This window comes from Gnatocerus cornutus, chromosome 10 (genome assembly GCF_029298725.1).
Source record: "Gnatocerus cornutus isolate USDA-ARS CGAHR chromosome 10, icGnaCorn1.1, whole genome shotgun sequence".
NCBI lineage: Eukaryota > Metazoa > Arthropoda > Insecta > Coleoptera > Tenebrionidae > Gnatocerus > Gnatocerus cornutus.
In genome coordinates, this window is record NC_142242.1 from 742,717 (window position 1) to 763,731 (window position 21,015).

The 21,015-nt window shown below is 36.8% G+C and overlaps 2 protein-coding genes and 1 pseudogene across 4 annotated transcripts; 2 read left to right on the forward strand and 1 right to left on the reverse strand.

Annotated features, from left to right (window-relative positions):
• Positions 1-2,904: 2,904 nt before the first annotated feature.
• On the forward strand, positions 2,905-9,641 carry woc (zinc finger protein without children). The gene is made up of 16 exons (XM_088047345.1): positions 2,905-3,268; positions 3,315-4,002; positions 4,049-4,153; positions 4,198-4,448; positions 5,508-5,696; positions 5,744-6,011; positions 6,058-6,769; positions 6,819-7,030; positions 7,080-7,376; positions 7,662-7,840; positions 7,888-8,397; positions 8,442-8,652; positions 8,698-8,945; positions 8,991-9,129; positions 9,174-9,273; positions 9,320-9,641. The coding sequence occupies exons 1-16, from the start codon at positions 3,257-3,259 to the stop codon at positions 9,492-9,494; spliced, it is 4,296 nt and encodes a 1,431-aa protein (XP_087903471.1). The 5' UTR covers positions 2,905-3,256; the 3' UTR covers positions 9,495-9,641.
• LOC148166933 (major facilitator superfamily domain-containing protein 6) lies at positions 9,607-12,266 on the reverse strand. Of its 2 annotated transcripts, none has more exons than XM_088047347.1 (7): positions 12,146-12,266; positions 11,620-12,097; positions 10,587-11,522; positions 10,390-10,541; positions 10,190-10,345; positions 9,810-10,144; positions 9,607-9,766 (listed from the first exon to the last, which is right to left on the reverse strand). In XM_088047347.1, the coding sequence occupies exons 1-7, from the start codon at positions 12,264-12,266 to the stop codon at positions 9,632-9,634; spliced, it is 2,313 nt and encodes a 770-aa protein (XP_087903473.1). In that variant the 3' UTR covers positions 9,607-9,631. The 2 variants fall into 2 exon arrangements, with proteins under 2 accessions (XP_087903473.1, XP_087903474.1); XM_088047348.1 differs by having other exon boundaries at positions 9,810-10,138; positions 10,187-10,345.
• Positions 12,267-14,408: 2,142 nt separating this feature from the next.
• On the forward strand, positions 14,409-21,015 carry LOC148166934 (uncharacterized; annotated as a pseudogene). Its single transcript, XR_015770888.1, has 7 exons — positions 14,409-15,140; positions 16,972-17,177; positions 18,793-18,855; positions 19,279-19,291; positions 19,477-19,708; positions 19,810-19,858; positions 19,909-21,015. The product of XR_015770888.1 is annotated as an uncharacterized LOC148166934 (transcript).

The following is a 21,015-nucleotide window of genomic DNA, read 5'->3' on the forward strand; positions in this document are numbered from 1 at the left end:
AGGACGAATATGACTTCTTTGATCTTCCGCCAAAACACCAACATGGTCGCATGATTTCAAACTTAAATTATAATAACACGTTATGCAATAAACTAAAAGAACCTGATAAGATAAAAATAAACCCGTTCCATTTAATCACAGCCCTTGTGATTTATTTCTATTTTTAGTTTGATTGCTGATCTCAGAAACTATTAGCACCATTTTTACAACACGTCGGCTAAGAGGGTTTATATTTAACAGCTTAATACTTTGGAAATTTTCCTTTGAAGTTAATATGAAACATTTTTTCTATTGTCAAACGGAAAAATATATAAATAGCAGCACTAGGAAGACATTTCCGAGACGTGCTTGTATTTCATCATTAAAATATCTACAGATTTGCAGGTTTTCTTTTAGAAGCGATGATTGATGTTTTGTGGTAATGAGGTAGTGGTAGTAATTGGGTGATCAAGTCACTATTAAAGAAGAGATATTTTGTATTGTTTGTGGTTAACGGGGAATTTCATTTATTTAGCATTAAAACATCGTTATATCATGAATTTGATCCTGTTATGAATGTGAAGTTGCATTTTATATGAAAATGCCATCATTCCAGAGGCGCAAGAATGTTCAACAATGGAGGCAAAATAATCCGATGCGTCAAAGCTTCGACAAGAAAAAGACATAATATATTTATAATAGTAACTAATTGATAAGATTCTGAGCTGAGTTATGCATAGTATTTGATAAATTGATATGATTATAAGAAATGGGAAGTGGGAGCGGGCGGCGGACACATGTTGTTTCTGTGAATTTGAAATTTGCTTTCTTTGTGCTTGTGGACATTGAGGAAACAATGCCGAAACAAGTGTCCCTATGAAGGCAGGATTCGGACGCACATGGTGGAGGTAGTTTTCAGCGAATTTCTTTATTGAGGTGGTTTCGCTTTTCATGTTGTAAACTGTCGGTGTCGGCAAAGGAAATCCATGACAGAGATAGTCGGGATTTTGAAGACCGCTTACTGTTCTTTAGGAGGGGCAAGGGAATCAGAGAAACTCAGCCGCCTGTGGAGGGGCGCGGGGCTTTAGAAGCGGCGCTCTGTGGCTTTAGAGATCAGCGCGGCACCAACACAAACTAGTTGATTTCCTTCACTATTTCCGGATAAAAATATCTCCGACAGATCACACTAACCTTAAAATATTACCTTCCCTTGTCAACACAAAACCGAGACGAACCCTTTTTTGCTTACACAAAAAATCCACCACTCGGTTACAAAGTTATACAATAATAAATAAAAGCCGCTGCACAAACAAAACGAAGAAAAAATTCCGGACGCTTTTGATCTTCCCGCCCTGTTATTACAAGTTCCCTTTACCGTTAATTAGGTACATTTGATTACGGACTACACTGCCAATATAATATACAACTCAGTTTCCAGAAAACAACAATAATATGTGGAAACAAATTTGCATTATATATTATATCGTAATGGGACTAGCTTTTTTATATAAAGCCAAGAATTCTGAATTCGATTAGGTGACTCTGCCCTTAGCTTTTACATCTTGTCTGTAAGATCAAAGAAGCCGCTGGAACGTTGCTTCAGCACTCTGACCGCCAGCTGTGGCGGTAAAATGATTCAACATGGCCGCCATATGTCAAGTGTACCACAAATTATAAGAGCTCGCCGAAAACGTCTTAAAACCATGCAGTTATTTTTTACTAATAGACTCTCGGACTTTACAATAACATCAATACTTTGCCCCGAGCATATAAATATTGATAAATATGTACTACATTGTAGTAATTATAAGAATACTGGGCATCATTCATGAATGGCTTATGTAAGACTGTTATCAAAACATAGTCGCCATTCATTATCGAAAGAGTTAGGCCAAGGTTTTTGTTTGATAATCTCTGTGACGTCATTTTTTAGAGCGCGCAAAGGTCTTTCGGGTCGTGGTGCAAATGACGATCACCGCTAGTAACCACAACCACAATAACTATTGTTTGTAGCCCAAGGGCTAGAACACAGCGTTGAGAGTTCTAATTTTATCTTTTTGTTTTTTCAACTAAAAATGGATGTTTTTTACGATTCGCTTCTTCAAGGGTACTTTGAAAACAAACAAAAATAGGTGTCACATAAAAACCTAAGGCTATTATGACATCTATGATATATATAGAGTGTGCTTTCAATCTTCAAATATCTTTTAATTAAAAACGTTATATTTAGAGCTGACAAGCCGCTTTATATTTAAGTTTTTGAAGAATGACGAAATCAAACTAGAAACTATTAGTCGAAGGAATTTTGTCGAAGGACCCCTATTTTAATAGTTGATATCCGCGCGCTGTATAGTGCGTGCCGAAGCGGTGAGATCAAAGAGGCGGCGTTTCGATTGAAGTCGGACAATTACTAACTGGCCTTGAATTAGAGAATCCCTCACACCTCCCTCGACCGCTGACCGGTCACCAAGCAGTCATTCTAGTCGAGACGAAGCTCCTATAAATATAAACATTTTTACAGTGCAAAACTCTTAATCGAGGTTAAGTGAGCATTGTTTCGAGCCAATTTCACTCACTACCTCCACCAGAGACAACTTTGCACATTTTTAGCCAAAATAACTCTGATAACGTGATAACGTAAATTCAAGTATCACGAGCGTCCTCTGTTGACCACTCGCCCAAGCTAGCGCGCATCTACTACAGGTTCCTGTAATTGCAAGAATTTTCAATTTGAAAGCACAAACTGATTTGTATCAATAAGTAACCTTTTATGTGAATCACTCTGTATATTTTAGGCAATTTTTTATATAACTACGCAATTATTAGTTAATAATCGCACGTTTACTAGAAAGTGGAGGTTTTGAAACGCGCCACATATTGGCGCGCTGTAAAAATTTGATTCCGCGCGTTTAAGTTGGCAGCTCTGTTGTTGTTTCTTCCAATGCGCACGTTGTCCGAGTTGGTTGCCACCATTATTGTTAAAAGTGAGAAATGTTTAATGTTTGTTAGTTTTTTGTAAAATAGTAAAATGGTTGCACATATTCGTTTATGATAATTAATTGAAAATGAAACTAATATATTAGGGATTTTATTTACTTTATTATGTACTAATACTTGATAATGACATATAATAGGACGCCGGCGTTTCATTAGTGAAGCATAAGCATTATCAAGTATTCGAAATTTTACTTAATTTAATTTAAAGAGCTTATAATTTCATGTTATTATAGTGAGTTGTATATTTAGTTAAAAGCTCTAAAACTGCGTTTTTACCAAGATGAATGTTGAAGTAAGTCAGAGTTACCTAACCTGCAAATTGTAAGATTTGATTTTAGGATATTTTTGAAGATATTGTACCCTCTGAAGAAAGTCAAACTCCAGTATTGCTACCTCCTGGTGACAATGTGGAGTCAATGCTTTCTGATTCTATTACCACAGATCTAGAAGATACCTCCAAGGAACTAACTCTAGAAACATGTCTAGGTGAAACATCAACTCCTAGTTTAACTAATTCCACTGAACTTACCCAAGTATTTGATTCAATCATGGAAACGCCAGATATTTCGGAAAAGGAAAATAGTCCTTCAATTTTAGAATTGTCAGAAAGCAACAAAAGTGAAGAAGTTGATGAACTACCTTTAGAAGCGACATTAGATTCCACGTCTTTCCCAACTATTCCAGCTATTGAAAATGATATTAGTGAAGATATTTCACAAAAGACACAAGAAGATAGTTGTGATAAACTCATACAGGATGAAGATAAAATGAGTAGTGCTAATGTCCTTGATGAGATTGAACAGATTAGTGAGAGCTTAGAAGTTGACAAACTTGAAGAAAGTGTGAAAGATACCACAGAAGAATCGAAGATTATAGACACAACAAACATATCTTTAGACACAGAGCCACCTGCAGAGGAAACCATAGAAAGTGAAATGCAAGAAGAATCACAAGAAACAACTAATGAAGATGATAAGGTTGAGATGCAAGAAGAATCTCAAGAACACACCAATGAAGATGACAAAGGTAAATTCTTAACTTCACCCTCATAATATCATTTTAATTATTTTAGAGAAGGAACCCCAGAACTCTATAGAATACGTTGATTTAAATGAGGCAGTTGATGAAGAAAATCCAAAAGAATTCCCACCCTCTGATAAAGATAGTGAAGATAGAGGTGGGTTTCCACACTCCTTAATCATCTCTTACATTTTCTTGTAGATATTGACCAAGGCACCAACTCTGTAGATACTATGGATACAAACAATTTTAATGACGACGACGAAAGTCAGAGAGAAAATCCACTTTTTATTAGAGTTAACTTGGACAAAGAAGATAATGATAAAGAGAGCAATAAAGAAGATCTGATGGAGGAGGACCCTATAGCATCAGATACTTTCATTCCTGAGAACCAGGAAGGGGCTGACGAGGAGCTATGCATCATCCCAGACACTGAACGCGTTATTTCACAGGTAAAAACGGGACGAAACATCAAATTTTTTACGATTTGAATTAAATTGCACAAACATTGCCTAATAAGTTCATTAGCAAGAGTTGCCAAAAAAGTGCACATTTTTTGAACTTCTGTAACACTTCGATAATTTCTAAATACAGTCGACTCCGCTTAATTGGGACATTTTATAAAAGACGGAATCAAATGTAGGTAAAGTTTCTCCTTTTTGTCGGATAATCGGGACAGAATGTTCTGGAATTCCACATTTTCCGAGAAACAAAATATAAAGCGCATTTTTTCTCAAGCAAAATATAATCAACTAGACAATTTAAAACTCTCCACTAAGAATTGGACTACAAGCTTCTTGTGTTGGTTTTAAATTTTTAATGTTTCTGAAGGATGTAAGCATTTTAACTCTTAAAAACAGTGGCTTTTAGTTTTTTTTGTACAAATTATTGTTTTATTTATAACAAAATGTGAATTAGTAAAAAACACTTTTTTCGAGATTTTACTGATCTCCGGTTTATAGGGACCTCCCGATAATTCGGACAAAATCCATTTTCCCAATATGTCTCAATTAAGCGGAGTCGACTGTATTCTTATACAATTTTCTTTGAAAATAATCAGAACCAGTTTTCAAGAGCTATCGAGTAATCGAATGGAAAATGTATTAGTGTTGATGTTTGTCTCCATTCAAAAGTTTTTTCAATTGGAAATTTATACCGCTCGCTTCTGAGAACTTTTTTATTCTCCATACAACGGAAACATCGTCGGACACCTGATATCGTTCATGTTAACCAGTGCCGTAGTCAGAATATTTCATCCCCAATGTTCGAAATGTACATAAGTTAACCAACATTATACAACAAAATTGTAAAAAATCGCGTCAATCAAATAAGTAGTAATTTTTTTTTATAATAGCAATGACCAGTTTCTTTGGGTGCAAAATTTCAAGGTGTTAACAGAAATTGCGATTACGGTTCCAAATTTTTTACCGAATAATTTTCTCGCTCTTCGAGCAATTGTGTAATCCGAGTTCGTCTGTACGAGGGTTTGCTTAGTCAGTTTTTTTGACTAGGCTGAGAAAGAGGCCGCATTTTCGATCCCCCCGTTACGTGATATTTCTGAAGCAACTTCTTCCACTGACGTCAATGAAGAGAGCGTTTCTTCTCTGCAACCTACCTCAAACGATGCTCCTTCCACCATCAAGTTTGTTGTATCAAAATGTAATACCGAAGACTTTCAAACTTGTTTGCAGTGCGTTCTGGTAAACTCTTCATTTTTATAGACTCGAGTTACAGATTTTTTTTGTAGAAACGTAAAGTGAAGTATGCGGTAACTAAAGACGATAACGTTCAGTATATCTGTCATGATAATTGTTTGGATAACTTCAAGTTAGAGAATGCCGATAACTACGTGTTGAACTGGGAAGGGGAGATCCGAGTGAAAGACTTAACTAGTAATAAAGAAACGCCAAAATTGTCCTACGAACGCAAATGTATCGTATGTAAAAAGAAAACCGATGACGAGGAAAATAATCTCACGTGGGAAATAATGGATTTCTGTAACGAATTTTGTTTATGTAAGTACCAACGTGGTGTTGTCGTCTCCTAACGTGTTCTCTCCAGCGAAATACCAAAAAGAAATCGGATCTGTCTGCGCGAGTTGCTCTGCAGAAGTGCACCCTAACTCCCTTGGAAAATACTGCGTCCGTTTCGGAAACGACATTCGCCAGTTTTGTACGAGTCACTGTCTCGAAGAGTACAAAAAGGGCTTGAAAGTCTGCTCGTATTGCCAACAAGACATGTCTTCTGAATCCGACGGTTTTCTCGCACCCGTTGGAGACAAAGGACAATTCAAGGACTTCTGTTCACAAATTTGTATGGAAAAATATGACATGATGACCAATAGTAAGCCACCGAAAGTTCCGGAAGGAACAAAATGTTCAGTCTGTAAAACCGATAACACAATCACTATAGAATATGAAAATGATGGAACAACCAATCATTTTTGTAGTGATCGATGTTTCGTCGCTTTTAGTTTTGTAAATAATATAACTCCAGGAAAATGTTCAATGTGTCGGAGAAATTTCCCATCGGAGACTCTCGAAAAAAATACAATGTTCTACGATAACGTGCAGTACAGTTTCTGTTCCAATAGCTGTCAAAATAGTTATATCATCGCACATAGGAAAATTGTCCCCTGTGTGTGGTGCAAAGTTAAAAAGTATAACTTTGATATGATCAGAAGGTATTTTAAAACAGGACCAGTCCTCAACATGTGCAGCATAAACTGTTTGAGTTTGTTCCAAGTTTCAGTCAACGCTGTTAATTCAAAAAAGTAAGTTCCTGAATTTGTTTTGAAATTGGTAATGTTTTTTTTTTCCTAGAACGGTTTGTAACTTTTGTAATAAGCGCCACCAGCCGATGTACCATCTAACAATGTCGGATGCGACAATCCGAAATTTTTGCTCATATTCCTGCGTGATGTCCTTCCAAAACAAATTTAAAAAATCACCAATCACCTTAGCTAACTCCGAAGATCCCGTGCCTGCTGGTGAACCAAAGAAAAATCGAAAATTCTCCCTTTCTGAATCATCGCGTAAGTAGTCACTGTTTTAAGTACATTTTTTTCCTATTCGTAATTTCAGCGAAAACAACTTCCCCGCCTTTACCTGTGATAAGTAGCGTTCAGAGTTTAGCCAGTAAAAACGGCAATTTCACAAACTCGCAACAAAACTCAAATAATAGGAATCAAAGGACCAAAAGTAACGCAAATCAGCAACAAATGAATTCAAACGACGTTCCTGTGAAAATCAAGCATCATATTATTATCAAATCTTCACCAATGCCGGAACAAAGAAATGTTTCGACGATGTGTAAGCTGCGGCAGCACCATAAGAGTACTACTATGAAGCCCATCATGACGGACAAATCTGTTCAAACTGGTAAGAAAATTTATTTATTTATTGAAACGTAACGAGTGTACAATTGAAAATGTTATTATTATCAAGTTGGCGTGCCTTTTTGTGTGTTAATAGCAGACATGTATTTATGCCTTCGTTTCCTTCTATCCAAAGCAACGCTGGCTTGATGACTTTTTTGATTGAACATCACCTTTCCTGGCGATGCCCCTTATAATAATAATTTTATACGGCTCAAAAGGACCATTTTGTTCACTAGTATATACGATATCGTGCCGTCACGATTTTGACAGCTCATTCTAATTCCAGAGCAACGTGAAGCCGAAAAAATTCTGATTCCTATCCCAATTCCTGTTTACATCCCGTCTCCTCTTCCTATGTATTCAGTTCCGGCTCCCTATCCTCTTCCGTTTCCTCTTCCTATTCCTGTACCAATTTTTATCCCAACTACTCGAAATTCCGCTAAAGGTATAATGAAAGAAATTAAGGTAACGACCCCTATAACTTATCCATTTTATGAGCTAATTGATCGTAGAAAATCCAAGTGAAAATACCGACGGACCCGTACGAGGCTGAGTTACTAATGATGGCGGAGATGGTCGCCGGTGATAAAAAAGAAGAAAACACAGACTCGGAGAGCGACGTCGATGACGCCGGTCCCGGTGACGAAGGGAGTTTTAGTCCTGAGCCTGTCGACGCTAGTAACACTTTCGGTGACGATATGTTACAAATGGCCCTCAAGATGGCGACGGAATTAGAAGAACCCGCTGTTGATCTAGAAGGCGCCTTGACTGCCAACACCATCACAGCGCCTCAAGGTACCGAAAACACAAACGAAGAAGCAGTTGATGATCCTCAACCCATGTTGCACATGGCGGATAGACAGACGTACAAAGGCCGGAAACGAGGAAGAGGAGGCGGAAAACAAGGATCAGGGACGAAACGCAGGAGAATGTCGCAACCGGTGGACATTCCAGTGTTGCCACCACAACCGGTGGCACCGGCCGAACCTGCGGAGAAACCTGACGCTCATTTATGTCTCAAGGTAAAAGGAAAGTGTTAGGTGACAATTTTATCGAAGTATTTTAGTATACGTTTGGCGTTAACGCGTGGAAACAATGGGTGACGACCAAAAACACTGAACTAGAAAAGTCTTCCAAGTATGCGAAACCATTCAAAACAGAAATCTTACAGTTAACAGCAGACGAGTTGAACTATTCGTTATGTCTCTTCGTTAAAGAAGTGAGGAAACCTAATGGAGCTGAGTACGCTCCTGACACTATTTACTACTTATGTTTAGGTGGGTGTGAAAAGTGAGTTTTTCTTGGTCATTGTTGATTTCCAGGTATTCAGCAGTACTTGTTTGAAAACGGTCGCATCGACAATATTTTCTGTGATCCTTATTATGAACAATTCACTGACAGTTTAGATGAAGTGGCTCGCAAATTTTCAGTACTTTATAACGACTCTCATTACATCGTAACGAGAGTAGAAGAAGAACATTTATGGGAAAGCAAACAACTGGGTGCTCATTCCCCGCACGTTTTACTAAGCACTCTCATGTTCTTCAATACCAAACACTTCAACCTTACTGTAAGTTCCAATCCACCATGGAACTCTTCTAATTCTAAATTTTAGACCGTGCAAGAACACATGCAGTTGTCATTTTCACACATTATGAAGCATTGGAAAAGAAATCCGAACCAAGCTGGGGTTGCTCGAGTTCCGGGCTCGCGAAATGTTCTTTTACGGTTTTACCCTCCTCAATCTGCCATGCGTAAGTAGTTTTTTTGTTTTACGCGAGGTAAATAGGTTTTATAGAAAACAACACGCGGAAGAAAAAGGTTTACGAACAACAAGAGAATGACGAGAACCCGCTTCGATGTCCTGTTAAACTCTATGAGTTTTATTTGTCCAAATGGTAAGAAGTTGGGGTCTTTAATTGTGGTGTTATTATGTCTTTTTAGTCCTGAAAGTGTGAAAACACGCAACGACGTGTTTTACCTCCAACCCGAAAGATCCTGCGTACCTGATAGTCCTGTTTGGTATTCAACGACAGCGTTAGCACAAGAAGCGTTAGAAAAAATGCTCCATAGGGTGAAAATGGTGAAAGAGATAAATGTCGCACTTTTAACTAGTTAAGTAAATAGATTTGATTATATAATTCTTATTAAGTTGTCCTTTATTAAAGATACTGGATATTTGTATTGTAGCTGTCATAATAAAATTAAGTTGTATTTGTATAAACTTTATTCCAACATTAATAAAGAGTCAGTATTTTATACAGGGGGTTCAGTATTTTTGTTATCATTTTGTGATTTGACAGTGTCATAAATGATCTCGTCTTTTTCGTTAGGAATTAGAGCGTCTATTTCCACTTCAGAAGGACTACTCGATTTTACGTCAGGATGTATCTAGAAATGTTATTTTAATAAAGTCGATGCGTTGTAATTTTACCTTTCCGGTGCTAGTCGCGGACTGGCGATTAAGATAAGTGCTTGAAATTCTCAGTTGACTGGAGCTCCGGCGATGGTTGACTTCCACTGCTGATTTCAGAAGATCAACTTTTGAGTTACTTCCTTTCGTTTTGTTAAACATCCCACTGGAGTAACTCCCTCGTCTCATGCTATTACTTCTAGCTCTTGCAATAAGCGCATGTTCTCTGTTTCTACCCAAAGAAGTCAAAGAACCGATCTGGTTATACTCAATCACCAAACTTAAGCGTTCGAAACTGACATTAGTCCCTTGATCTTTAAATTTCGGCTCTCCATCCTTCAAGTCCGTGTCTTCATCTACAATTAATTGTGAGTTTAAAGAAAATGAGGTGTTCTTACAACCATCTTCGGTGGTTTCAATAGTACGGAAGCACAAGAAGTGCATGATGGCATATGCGACTCCAGAGATAACAGCGATCAAGCCCATGAAACGGAAACCTTGACGGATACCGAATTTTGCAATGACGTGACCACCAACGAAGCTGCCACTTCCTCTTCCTAAAATAAGGGTTGAAAAGGGTGAGATTTCGGGGTACGGTTACCTATGCTAAAGTGAGCCATGCCGATGACGCCGATTAGAGTCGCTAAGAGACCTTTTGGGGCGAGAATAGCGCAGTATGTAGCGGCGGCCACCCACATCATGTGTACCGATAAAGATTCCAGAGCTTCGAAAGGGAAGCACCACCAAGCATTCCTTAAAAGCGAAGGTAAACAAAGTGGATACTACGATGGTACTTACTCTATAAGCGAATATCCAACAAGTCGAGCGGAATGAGCAAAAAACGCGACAATGATGACAGTAATATGTCCGAGTTTTCGTGTTATATTATCCGCTCCGTACAAGAAAGGCATGCTACTAAGAGTACCGACAGTAACTGTTATGCCTAAGAGATAATTCGGTGCTCCTAGATCTTTCAAATAGAAGAAGAGATAACTCTCGATGAACCCCCAGAGGTTGCCTAGGATAAACAAAAAACAGATGAAGACAACAACGTGTGGCATTTTGAAGATATTCTTCAGGTCCTGAAAGATGTTATCTGCGGGTAATTTCGTTCCCAACGGCATCATATAGACGGCGATTGAAGAGATGACCAACAACACATCATACGTATAAAACGCCGCTGAGTAATCAGTGTAACCAAGTCGTCTACTATTCCAATCAATCAATGCCCCTGTCATCGGTGAAAACATCGCCATTCCCATGCTCGAAAACAATTTTTCTTTACCGAAATCTCCACCGTACTTCTCTATCATCGTCAACGCGATAGGATCCATAATAGTCATACCCGCAGTTTGCATAATACTCGCTAAAAACCGTAAGAAAAAGTAAGTCCAAAAAACTTTATCAGTGCACTTTTTGTACACCGGGGGACACTTTTCCGGTCCTCCCGAGATAAAATGACACTTTTGCAAAATGCAGTCAATGGAGTAGTTATTGAGACGCTGCTGAGTGCTCATGTCGGTTGCTTCAGACACTAAACCACCACATCGTAAATCGTTTTCTTCTAACTCGGTAACATTCACGCGGTAACGTTTTAAAAGTTTCTCTCTAAACCGTTTTTTGATGTCGATGACGTTGTCGTCGTCTTCGGCGGAGTCCAAATCGATGCCGCCTTGCTCGATGGGCTCCCCCAAGTTGGGGTGCATGTCCAAGGTGAACAATTGCGTCGAGTTTCTGGAATTGAAGACAAACACGTCATAAAGTTTGCTCGTGATTTATCTGATTCCAAGATAAGAAAACGCCGCGTTACGAAACATGTAATTGTACGCACCCTTTCAAAGTGTTATTTTTCTTATTCCTCAAATGGAAGTACAGATCATCGGCGTTTCCTTGATCCGTTTTCCCTCCGCTGTTGATGGTGAAGGGTTTTTGCAACAGACAGTGATCGACGCACATGTCTAAAGCGATGTCGAGTTCTTCGGTTTCAGGACATTCTCTGCTGGGGCAAGGGCTCCACCACACCTCCACGTAGCCTTTTTTCGGGTGTGTAATAACATACCCGGATGGAACATCCCCAGGGATTTCTTGGTGAGGCAACAAGAGAAGACAGTGGTGTAAAACCGCTGTTAAGATAAACGATATTATCACAACAGGTTTGTATCGGCCGAACTTATCCACCAGGAATCCTGTAACTGGAGGAGCGACGAAGGTTGTGAATGGCAGTGCTAAGTATATCATTGCTATTTCTTCCATTGTTAGACCTATACTTTGCATGTGGATGGTCAAATATGGTACTAAAGACGAAGTTGCTGTAAAAATAAAAATATTATCACGAGGAGTTGCACGGTTTTTTTTACCTCCGTAAAGAAAAAAGAGAGTTATTTTTAACATAATCAAATTCTTGTTGATTTTCCATCGGTTTTTCTTAGGGGGTTTGGTAATTTTTTCTTCCATGGTGGTGGATGTGTCTGTTCCCATTGTTCACAGTTTCACGCGGCAAAGAGAAATGAATTGTTCGGCAGAATTTCTTAAATTTTTATTTGTTAAAAGGAAGATAATACTAAGGACAATTAAATGTTTCATACTATTTGTTTAACTCAACTGCATGTGTGAATATCAAACACATTTTTGATATGCGATTAAACTCGTAATCGCTTAATAACTCAAATATAACGTAATACACCGTTGACGCAGACTTTGCCAAGCGAAAATTGTGCGAATTTTCATATTAAACATTAATAAAGTCTTCTGTACACATTTCTGAACACATCGAAACAAAAATATAAACTTCAACTTCGGTTATTAATTCGATTAGTTCTTTCGAATTGTTGCGTAAAAACAACGCGCCCTTGCGTAACTGTGAATAAATATCAAATACTTTATCAAGACTCTGTAAATATAACATTTCTTATTTTCCTTCAAGTGGTTGACATTTTTATGACTGCGTTGTATGACTGTTTTTGTATACCTACTTAAGCTCTAATATTCATTTTACGTGTTCTGGTGAGCACTTTGTCTGGAATAAACTGACTACATCGCTTGGAAATGTATAAATTTATTATTTTTCTCTAAGGACGAAACAAAAATTTCTCTTTATCTTAACATAGATTTGAAAGACAATGAAATTGGAGGTTGATGTAAAAACAATAGGTTTTAAATCTCCAAAGAAGGAAACTTCGGATTTTTCGAGGCTACTTTCTGGATAGAATTTGAAATCGGTTGGTATTCCTGTAGTCATGTTTTAGAAATGTCATTATTGTCATTAGAGTGGTTTTTATTTAAATTCTGCCGGTATTTGCACCAGTATTTTAATAAGTGAGAAATAAAACGAACAGAAAGTAGTTCTGAGAATTTTATAAGGGCAAGTAGTCAATACCAACTGAAATTTAATAACAGAAAGGTAGATAATACTTTTATGTGTACATCAAATTCCAAGAATTGTGATTCGTTTGCGACGCAGAAGAAAAATTATATTGAAGAATTTATAGTTTCATAGGAGGATTTGATTATCTCACACAATGCGAAAAATTATTTACTTTATGTTTGTCACTGTAAGAAAAAACAGATAGAACTACCAACAGAATTTAAATTCCAAAGCCCGCTTCGTCGCCGTAAAAATGGCGTCGGTGGTTGTCGAGTTTTCCTCGAATTAATAAGCAGATAAAATAAAAACTGGTTGTAAATTGTGTTAAAAAATTAAGAAAAAAAAGTTTTATCAAGTTAGTTTCTAAATCTAAACTTATGACGTCACTACGTTTATATACCGAACTGTCAACAACTTCATCTAGGATCTTCTAGTTCGCGTCAAATTGCAACAAAACTTTTATCTGATGTCTTGTTGCAATTTCGGTGTTGATTAACTGTTTTTATTGCCCAAAACGTGACTTCTGAGAATTCGATGTAAACGTAGCTTCCAAATGTTATGTCATGAGTTTGACAAACTTAGTAGCGCGTTTGTATCAAATTTAAAATAAAAACTGAAAATCTAACTTGGCAATGATTTTCTTTTACTCAAAATTGCTAAAAATTATAATTTTAAAACGTCGCGACGCCAAACATTCATATGCTTTAAAGTTAAAGACGATTTTAGGGGTTCTGCTCTTACAGTTAGTGGCATAATTGTCGTTTGGTAACATGAAGTGGATATCCAGGAAATGAGTTTTTTCTGGTGGTATGAAATGGGTAAAGCTATTTAAGTAGCGGAGAAAAACACGCAAATTAACTTCGAGGAGTGTAAATATTGCGTAATTCTAGCATTGCAACAAGAAGTATTAGGAAACAGCAAGATTTATTGGCGAATTGCTTAATAGCTTGTTTTGGGTTTGATTCATATACATTTGAATAGATTTGTGACTGGAATAATGCTAGGTCAAAACACCTTTAATAAGTATTTCTGTTGCTATGCCAGAAACGTGTTCAAAAGGCAAACAAAGCGTGCAAAATACAATAGATCGGAAATATCAACACTCTTTCTATAACAAGGCACTAATTTTGGGTTATTAAATTTACCTATAAATTATTACACGTTTAGACCTCATTGTTCTAAGATTTTTTTCTTAATTTGAACCGAGTGGGAGAACGTTTTTCTGCGCGCATGCGTATGTACCCGAATTTGATTGGCTGATGACTGGCGCAATGTGGTTGTGCGTTATGCGTTATGTTATGCCTTCTTATGTCAATTGTGTCAGTATATGGACGAAGTGATGGTGCAGGTGCTGTTATTTTTTTTTGTAAAGTAGAACTTTTTCGCGATTAGATTCGGGCTTTAGTTTTATTTTAAACGCGTTTTAATTTACCCGAATCTCTTTTAACCTTCCGTTTAGTAATTTATCACTTTCAATGCTACCGCCACCGCAATAATGTCCTCTAAGCACAAGCATGACAAGAAGACCAATGTAATCAACCGCACCACCAGCGAGACCTTGCGTCTGGGGGATGCCGAGCTAAGGGTGCTCCCTTCAGCTAACCCCCAAACGGCTAGGAAAAAGATCCAGAACTCGTCCAGTTCCTTCCAGATTACCGCCGTCAGCATGACCAGAACCGACGGCGATGACTCCGCAGATGATCTGGACACGGATGACATCTCCAGAGTGACTGACAACGAGACTCCTAGCTTTTCAGAGGACTCGCGAGACACAGATGATCATCAGCTTGAGCCCCCAATTATGGTGGAGCCGCCACTAGTCGAAGTCAAACCAAAACCACCAGATGAACGCTTTAAGATTGTCAAAATCCCCAGCACCGCCCCCCTATGTCGGGGGCGGTGGATTTGCGTGGACTACTTCGACGATTCCGAAAAGGGGCTCAAGCGGCTGGACAATGCCACACGACCTCCTATTTTACAGGAACAAGGTATTTTTTTTTTCAATTTCAGATCCCTGCCACGAACCGAAGGGCACAATTTCGAGGGTGTGTGAAATCTCAAGGACACAAATCAGATGTTTTGATATTGCAACTGTTTTTTTTTTAATTCGGACAGTGTCGCCAACCCTTCAAAATTAAATTAGACATCAACACGAATTGTAAAAATATTATGTATAACAAAAATGCTCTTCAGTTTTTTTGAACCTGGCCAATCAAAATTCCCGATTAAACTGACAGTGTCACCAACCCATAAAAATCACATATTTCTATATTACGGCATTAGAATGACGTTATTCTATGTTCAAAAATCATACTAGAACTAGCTTCATTCATAAACGATTTTTAGTGACTTTTATTTTCACACTAAAAATCGTGCTGGAATGAGAAGTCACTAAAAACTTGAATACTAGCTTGATTTTTGCAAAAAATTCAAAATAAAAGTCGTAATGTAAAAAACATTATCTAAAACTCGTTGCAGAGGCCAATTCCAGCACTCATGCTGGAAAATAGGCCATTCTGCAACTTGATTTAGAATGGACTATTCGTAGCGAAATAGCCACGATAACGTGGCGTTCGAAATTTCAGGCCTTTTTCACTTTTAAAAATGTTTTCAATTTGAACAAATTTGCAGCAATTAAAATCAAATGTTTTGCAGCTGCAGCTGCTATCAGTCGCCCAATTATTTCCTGTTAATTAGGAGCATGCATATTTAATGATAAAATAGCAGGAATTACGAATTTTCATGCAGATGGAACTCAACGAATGTTCGAGCAAAAAGTTACGAGTTTGTTGCTTAAGTTAAAAAATAAATTTGAATGAAATAAAATTCACAGTTGTTATCGGTCGCCTAGCAACTGAGAATTATTAGAATATTTCCTGATATTGCAGAAACCATAAATGAAATCTAATTTGATTTAATGGACCATTTGACATTTTATGTTCTTATACACTCGGTTAAACAATCGGTGTAATAAAAATTAAGATTATTTTTACATCGTCGTAATGAGACCTGAGTTGACATTTCTTTCATTAAAAAATAATTACAGGTGTATATTTTTGTTTTCTAAATACTTTATTCGTTTCTGCCTAAACAATCGCTGTAATAAAAATTTAGATTATTTTTACAGCGTCGTAATGAGACCTGTGAGTTGATATTTCTTTCATTAAAAAAATAATTGCAGATGCATATGTTCGTTTTCTAAATACTTTTTCGTTTCTGCCTAATAATAACAGTTGCACTTTTTTCCTTTCCGTCTGGATTTGATTCGATTGAAAACTGCCAACTTCAATTGATTCTTACTCAAACCCTTGTAGTCTTATCAGCTTATCAGTTTAAAAGAACGTGGACTGCAGTTTTATCCCGGACTTCCATGCAAGCAGCGCATTTCCCCTATAAATTAGGGAACAAGCTGTGTTTATTTTAAGGCCAAGCTCCGTTAAAGCCATCTCCGAGATGGTTGAAGTGGATAATGTTTTCAATATAATCCGAGTTCGTTGTATGGAAGCTCTGGAATCTGGGCCACGGATATGCGAGTAACGTGATAAAAAAAAGCACTACAATTGTTATTAATTAAACTTCGACAGCAATCGAACAAGAAACACGTGAGTTTTTTTAGCGTCGCGACGCTGGCGCTGCATTAATTATTGTTTAAAGGAGGTTTTTGTTATTAATGTATTTTTTGCTATCTTATTGTGACTATTACATAAAACCATTCGTGGTAAACATTAGAATATTCGATATATTAGTCTAGTTTTTGCCTCAAACCCTTCAGACTTACGAGGGTTTTTTGAAGTAATTACTGTCATTTATGTATTTTAGTTTACACATCGCCGCATTTTACAAGTATGCAGCAAAGTTTTAACGTTGCTACTAAACCTGCCGGAACTGTGAAGGGTTTTCCTCAGGGCTATTCCTCTATTTTGACTAACACAGGCATGGCACCGGTCTGTTTTGGAGGCCGGGACAACATCGCCCAAATCAACCAGAAGGCTGCCAATCAAGCATCCAACGTAAATGGGCAAAAGGTAATTTTCTCCAAGATTAGTTTCTCATATTTTCAGGTTCACGTAACCGCGATCTTTTAAATATGACGTGTCAACAATTTTACAGTGGCTTCGGGTTGTCATTGACGAGATATTTGTGTAGGGGAGATGGGGGCTCATTGTACACCGGGGAGTTCCTACATTATACATTAAAGTTTGTTCACCGCACTAGTTAGAGACAGAAATGTGATTTTTAAGAAGAAAATTCTGTTTTTATTCTTCATGGTAAGCTACAGAATATAATTTTTATTATTACAGTACAACCTCGATTATCCGTGCTTCTCGGGACCGGAACCTGCACGGATAATCAACTTGTTAAATAAACATACTTTTAAGGCAGCAGAATTATTTAGATCGTTTTTTTATTAAAAATATATAAAAATTTTAATACAATTTATCAACATCTTAACAATAACAATTTTAAATATTGGAAAAATTGAAACAATCAACTCTTATTAGGTACACAAAATTAACTATTTTGTAATATAACAATTTAGTACTTGTATTTATTTTTTTTTCGTCCCAAAATTTTTTCTGTAACTTGAGTTTTCAGTTTCCCTAATTATGAAGGTTTTCATTGCAGAAGAATGTATTTCAAGCATTTTTGTTAATGTTTGCAAACACTAGTATTCAATGACAAAAAATTTAACTCATAATTTTGTTTTACTTTGCACTGACTTAAATCTCTTTAAACTAGACGAACCGTACTCGTGAAATTCTAAATTTTAAATTTTCTAACATTGAAAGCAAAAGTACGAAGTAGTTTTTCTTCGATTTGTGTATTTTTTGTAATGCACGGAGGTTCTACTGTATAAAAAAAAATGCGCCCCGTGTGGGGTTGGGGGTTGCACTGTTACATTTTGCAGCCGTAGCAAAAAATGATAATTAAATTACATAACAACAAAATGCCTCAATATAAAAATCAATGAACTAATTTTTTGCGCTCGAATCCGATTTCAATCGCATTCTCCAATTTATTTGAATGACATGGTTGATTTCGCACGTTTTTTGTTATAAATAAATCAGTGAATCGGTTAATTTTACTTAATTTAATTAGTAATTAGTAATCGCCTTGTTTCGAAATTTTAACCCAATCAATGAAACAACTTATGTTCTTTTCCATCCAATCAAAATCGTATTCACCCAGCCAATGAAAAGTCAGCTGGGATATATAAGCGCTCGAATTGGTTGTTTTATGTTTTTTGTTTTTATAAACACTTTAATAAAGACGACGGTATAATAATTTTTTTTTGGTTTCTCCATTAAATAAAATAATCTTTGGATCGGCGATTATTTATTTCGTGCCATGTAATCGCGATCTTAGAAATATGATAAGTCAACAAATTAACAATAACTTCGGGTTGTCATTGACGCGATCTGAGCACACGTTTTGTTCCTATATTTACACACGTGGGTGTAGTATCGTCATTAATAATCATTATCAAACGTTCATTCGGAAAAACGTGGTGGGAATCATCAATGAATGAGTTGAATCAATCTAATTAACACCTGAAATGGTGTTTATCCGATTCTTATTTGCATTTTGTGTCAGTGCGTCACTAGACCACCAGTTTTTTAGTCTCGTTTTTATTTCCAGGACGATATTCTGTCTGACATAAAAGTTGCCTTAACGTCAATGCCAGCTTCAAATTCTGGGTGAGTGACTTTGTAAATGCATGCATGTTGAGACCTAAATTATAGACGCTTTGTGCTTTTCATAAAACTACAGAGCTGCTAGTTACAAGGTCTTGATTTCAGGTTTCACAGCGTCGAAGAATGATTATGTTAAGTTCGTTTATTTTGTTTTATGTTTAGTTTCTTTATATATATTTTATTTGTATCTAATCGTTGTCATAAGGCTGATGGCATTATGTTAAGTTGCATGGTATTTTTAAGAACTGAGCCATGTTGTGATTTGAAATGATGGTGATTTTGTTTGTGATAATTAGTGTTGATGTTACTTTGCTTCGTACTTAAGACTAAGCGATGTCGATGAGATGGCACTTGCTTGTTGTAACAGTATTTCCTTTGATTGTCGTCACAGAGACAAGATTTCTTAATCTGCACCACAAATCTCTAGAAGGGCCCGAAATACGGTGATACTCTGTTTATTAAGACAGATAAAAAAATCCAGTTGTGGGCGGATGGAATTTTCCACATTTTGTATTGTTTTCAGTTGGTAAATATATATTGAGTTATCCTTCGGGTTGTTTGACTTCTTGCTTGGGCTTTTCTTCGTTGGCGGCAAAAGACTGCGCGTGTTCACACGCGTCTAAGAAAGTCCAAACGCCGGCGTGAAATGTGAATCGATATCAGTACTTGAATAGACGCAGTAATATAAGTGTTGCCGCAACATGCAATTTTCTGCTTGATGTAATGACGACAGAACACCGCGAACTTCTGGAGAGCCCTTTTAAGGGTTCTGGAGAAGATGTTCCGTTGGTTTTGTCTAATCACGATTTTAACGAAGCCACAGTTTTTGCTGTGTATTGCTTTATTAAAAAATTTGTAGGGTAAGTGCACTGTAGGGTGCTGCACCACTGCATGACTCGCTTTGTTTTGTAGGGAAGGTGTGGGAAAAACGGATTTTTTAAAAATGTTTATTTGTACCTAGGTCTGCTCCCAATAACAACAACATTGATAGGAAAATCGAAGAAGCTTTGGTAAGAAGTAAAAGTTTATAATTCGCTATATTCACCTGTGTTGTTTTAAGGATGCGGTGAAGACCCATTTGATGGTGGCGGTCCACAAAGAGGTCGACTTTTTGAAGACTCGAGTTAGTACACTAGAAGGACGCGTCAACGAGTTAGAAATTGAAAATTCAATTTTACGAGTTAACTATTTATTATTTAAATCTTAAATTTGTTTTATGTTTGCATGTTGATCTCATTTATTTAAATTGTTATTCCTTGAAGAGGATCGGTTACTTTTGTACCTTGACAATACTTTAAAAGCAGTTGTTGGCTTTGTAAAAATCTGATTCAATGGTGGTGTAGATAATCATCGAAATTCAACGGGATTTGTTCCAGTTTTTATAAAATAAGTCTCGTTGAATTGAATTTTTTCATCGTACTATGTAACTTTGTTTTTTTCCATCTTTCTGGCATCAGCTATAGGAACCACGGCTCTGACAAATCTGCTATTTCCATGCACATCATTAACATTATTTATCATTGAAATCTGCTGTGCCAGTAAGATGGATATGTTTTCTGTCCAAAATGAAACAAAGGGATGAATCTAGAAGAGGTGATAAGGATTGTGATGTTATGTTAGGTTTTTTAAATGTAGTTTCGTCTATAAGGTAATTATTATTGTCCGTGACAATACCGATGGACTGGTTTCATTTATTTAACATGAAGCAATGATCATTTTATGAATGGAGGAATGGTTTATGGGGGGGTGTGCATATAAAAAAGCTTTATGGTAGAGTATACCAATAATGGCTGTGCTAGGAATTTAGAATACTCTTCAAGAGTATGTCATAGCGTATTTAGTTTGTTTGAACATTTTCTATTTTCATATTGTTTCATTTGACAGTATTAACTTAACCAAGTCCAATAATTTCCCTGTAGCTTCTTAAGTATCCACGTGAAAGCACCATTTAGGCGTAATGGCTCTTTCACACCGGTTGGTAACTAATCTCTCACCTCTCCTTTGACATATTAGTGAGACTTTTGTTATTATTAATAATTTTAATCTTATTTTTTCGTGGTTTATGCAGGTGCTCGTCATCTTTTGTGCCATATTCTTTCATCAAATGAAGAGAATGACCATGTCATATTTTATTTGTGTTCTCTTTAATAAAAATCTTAAAACTAAA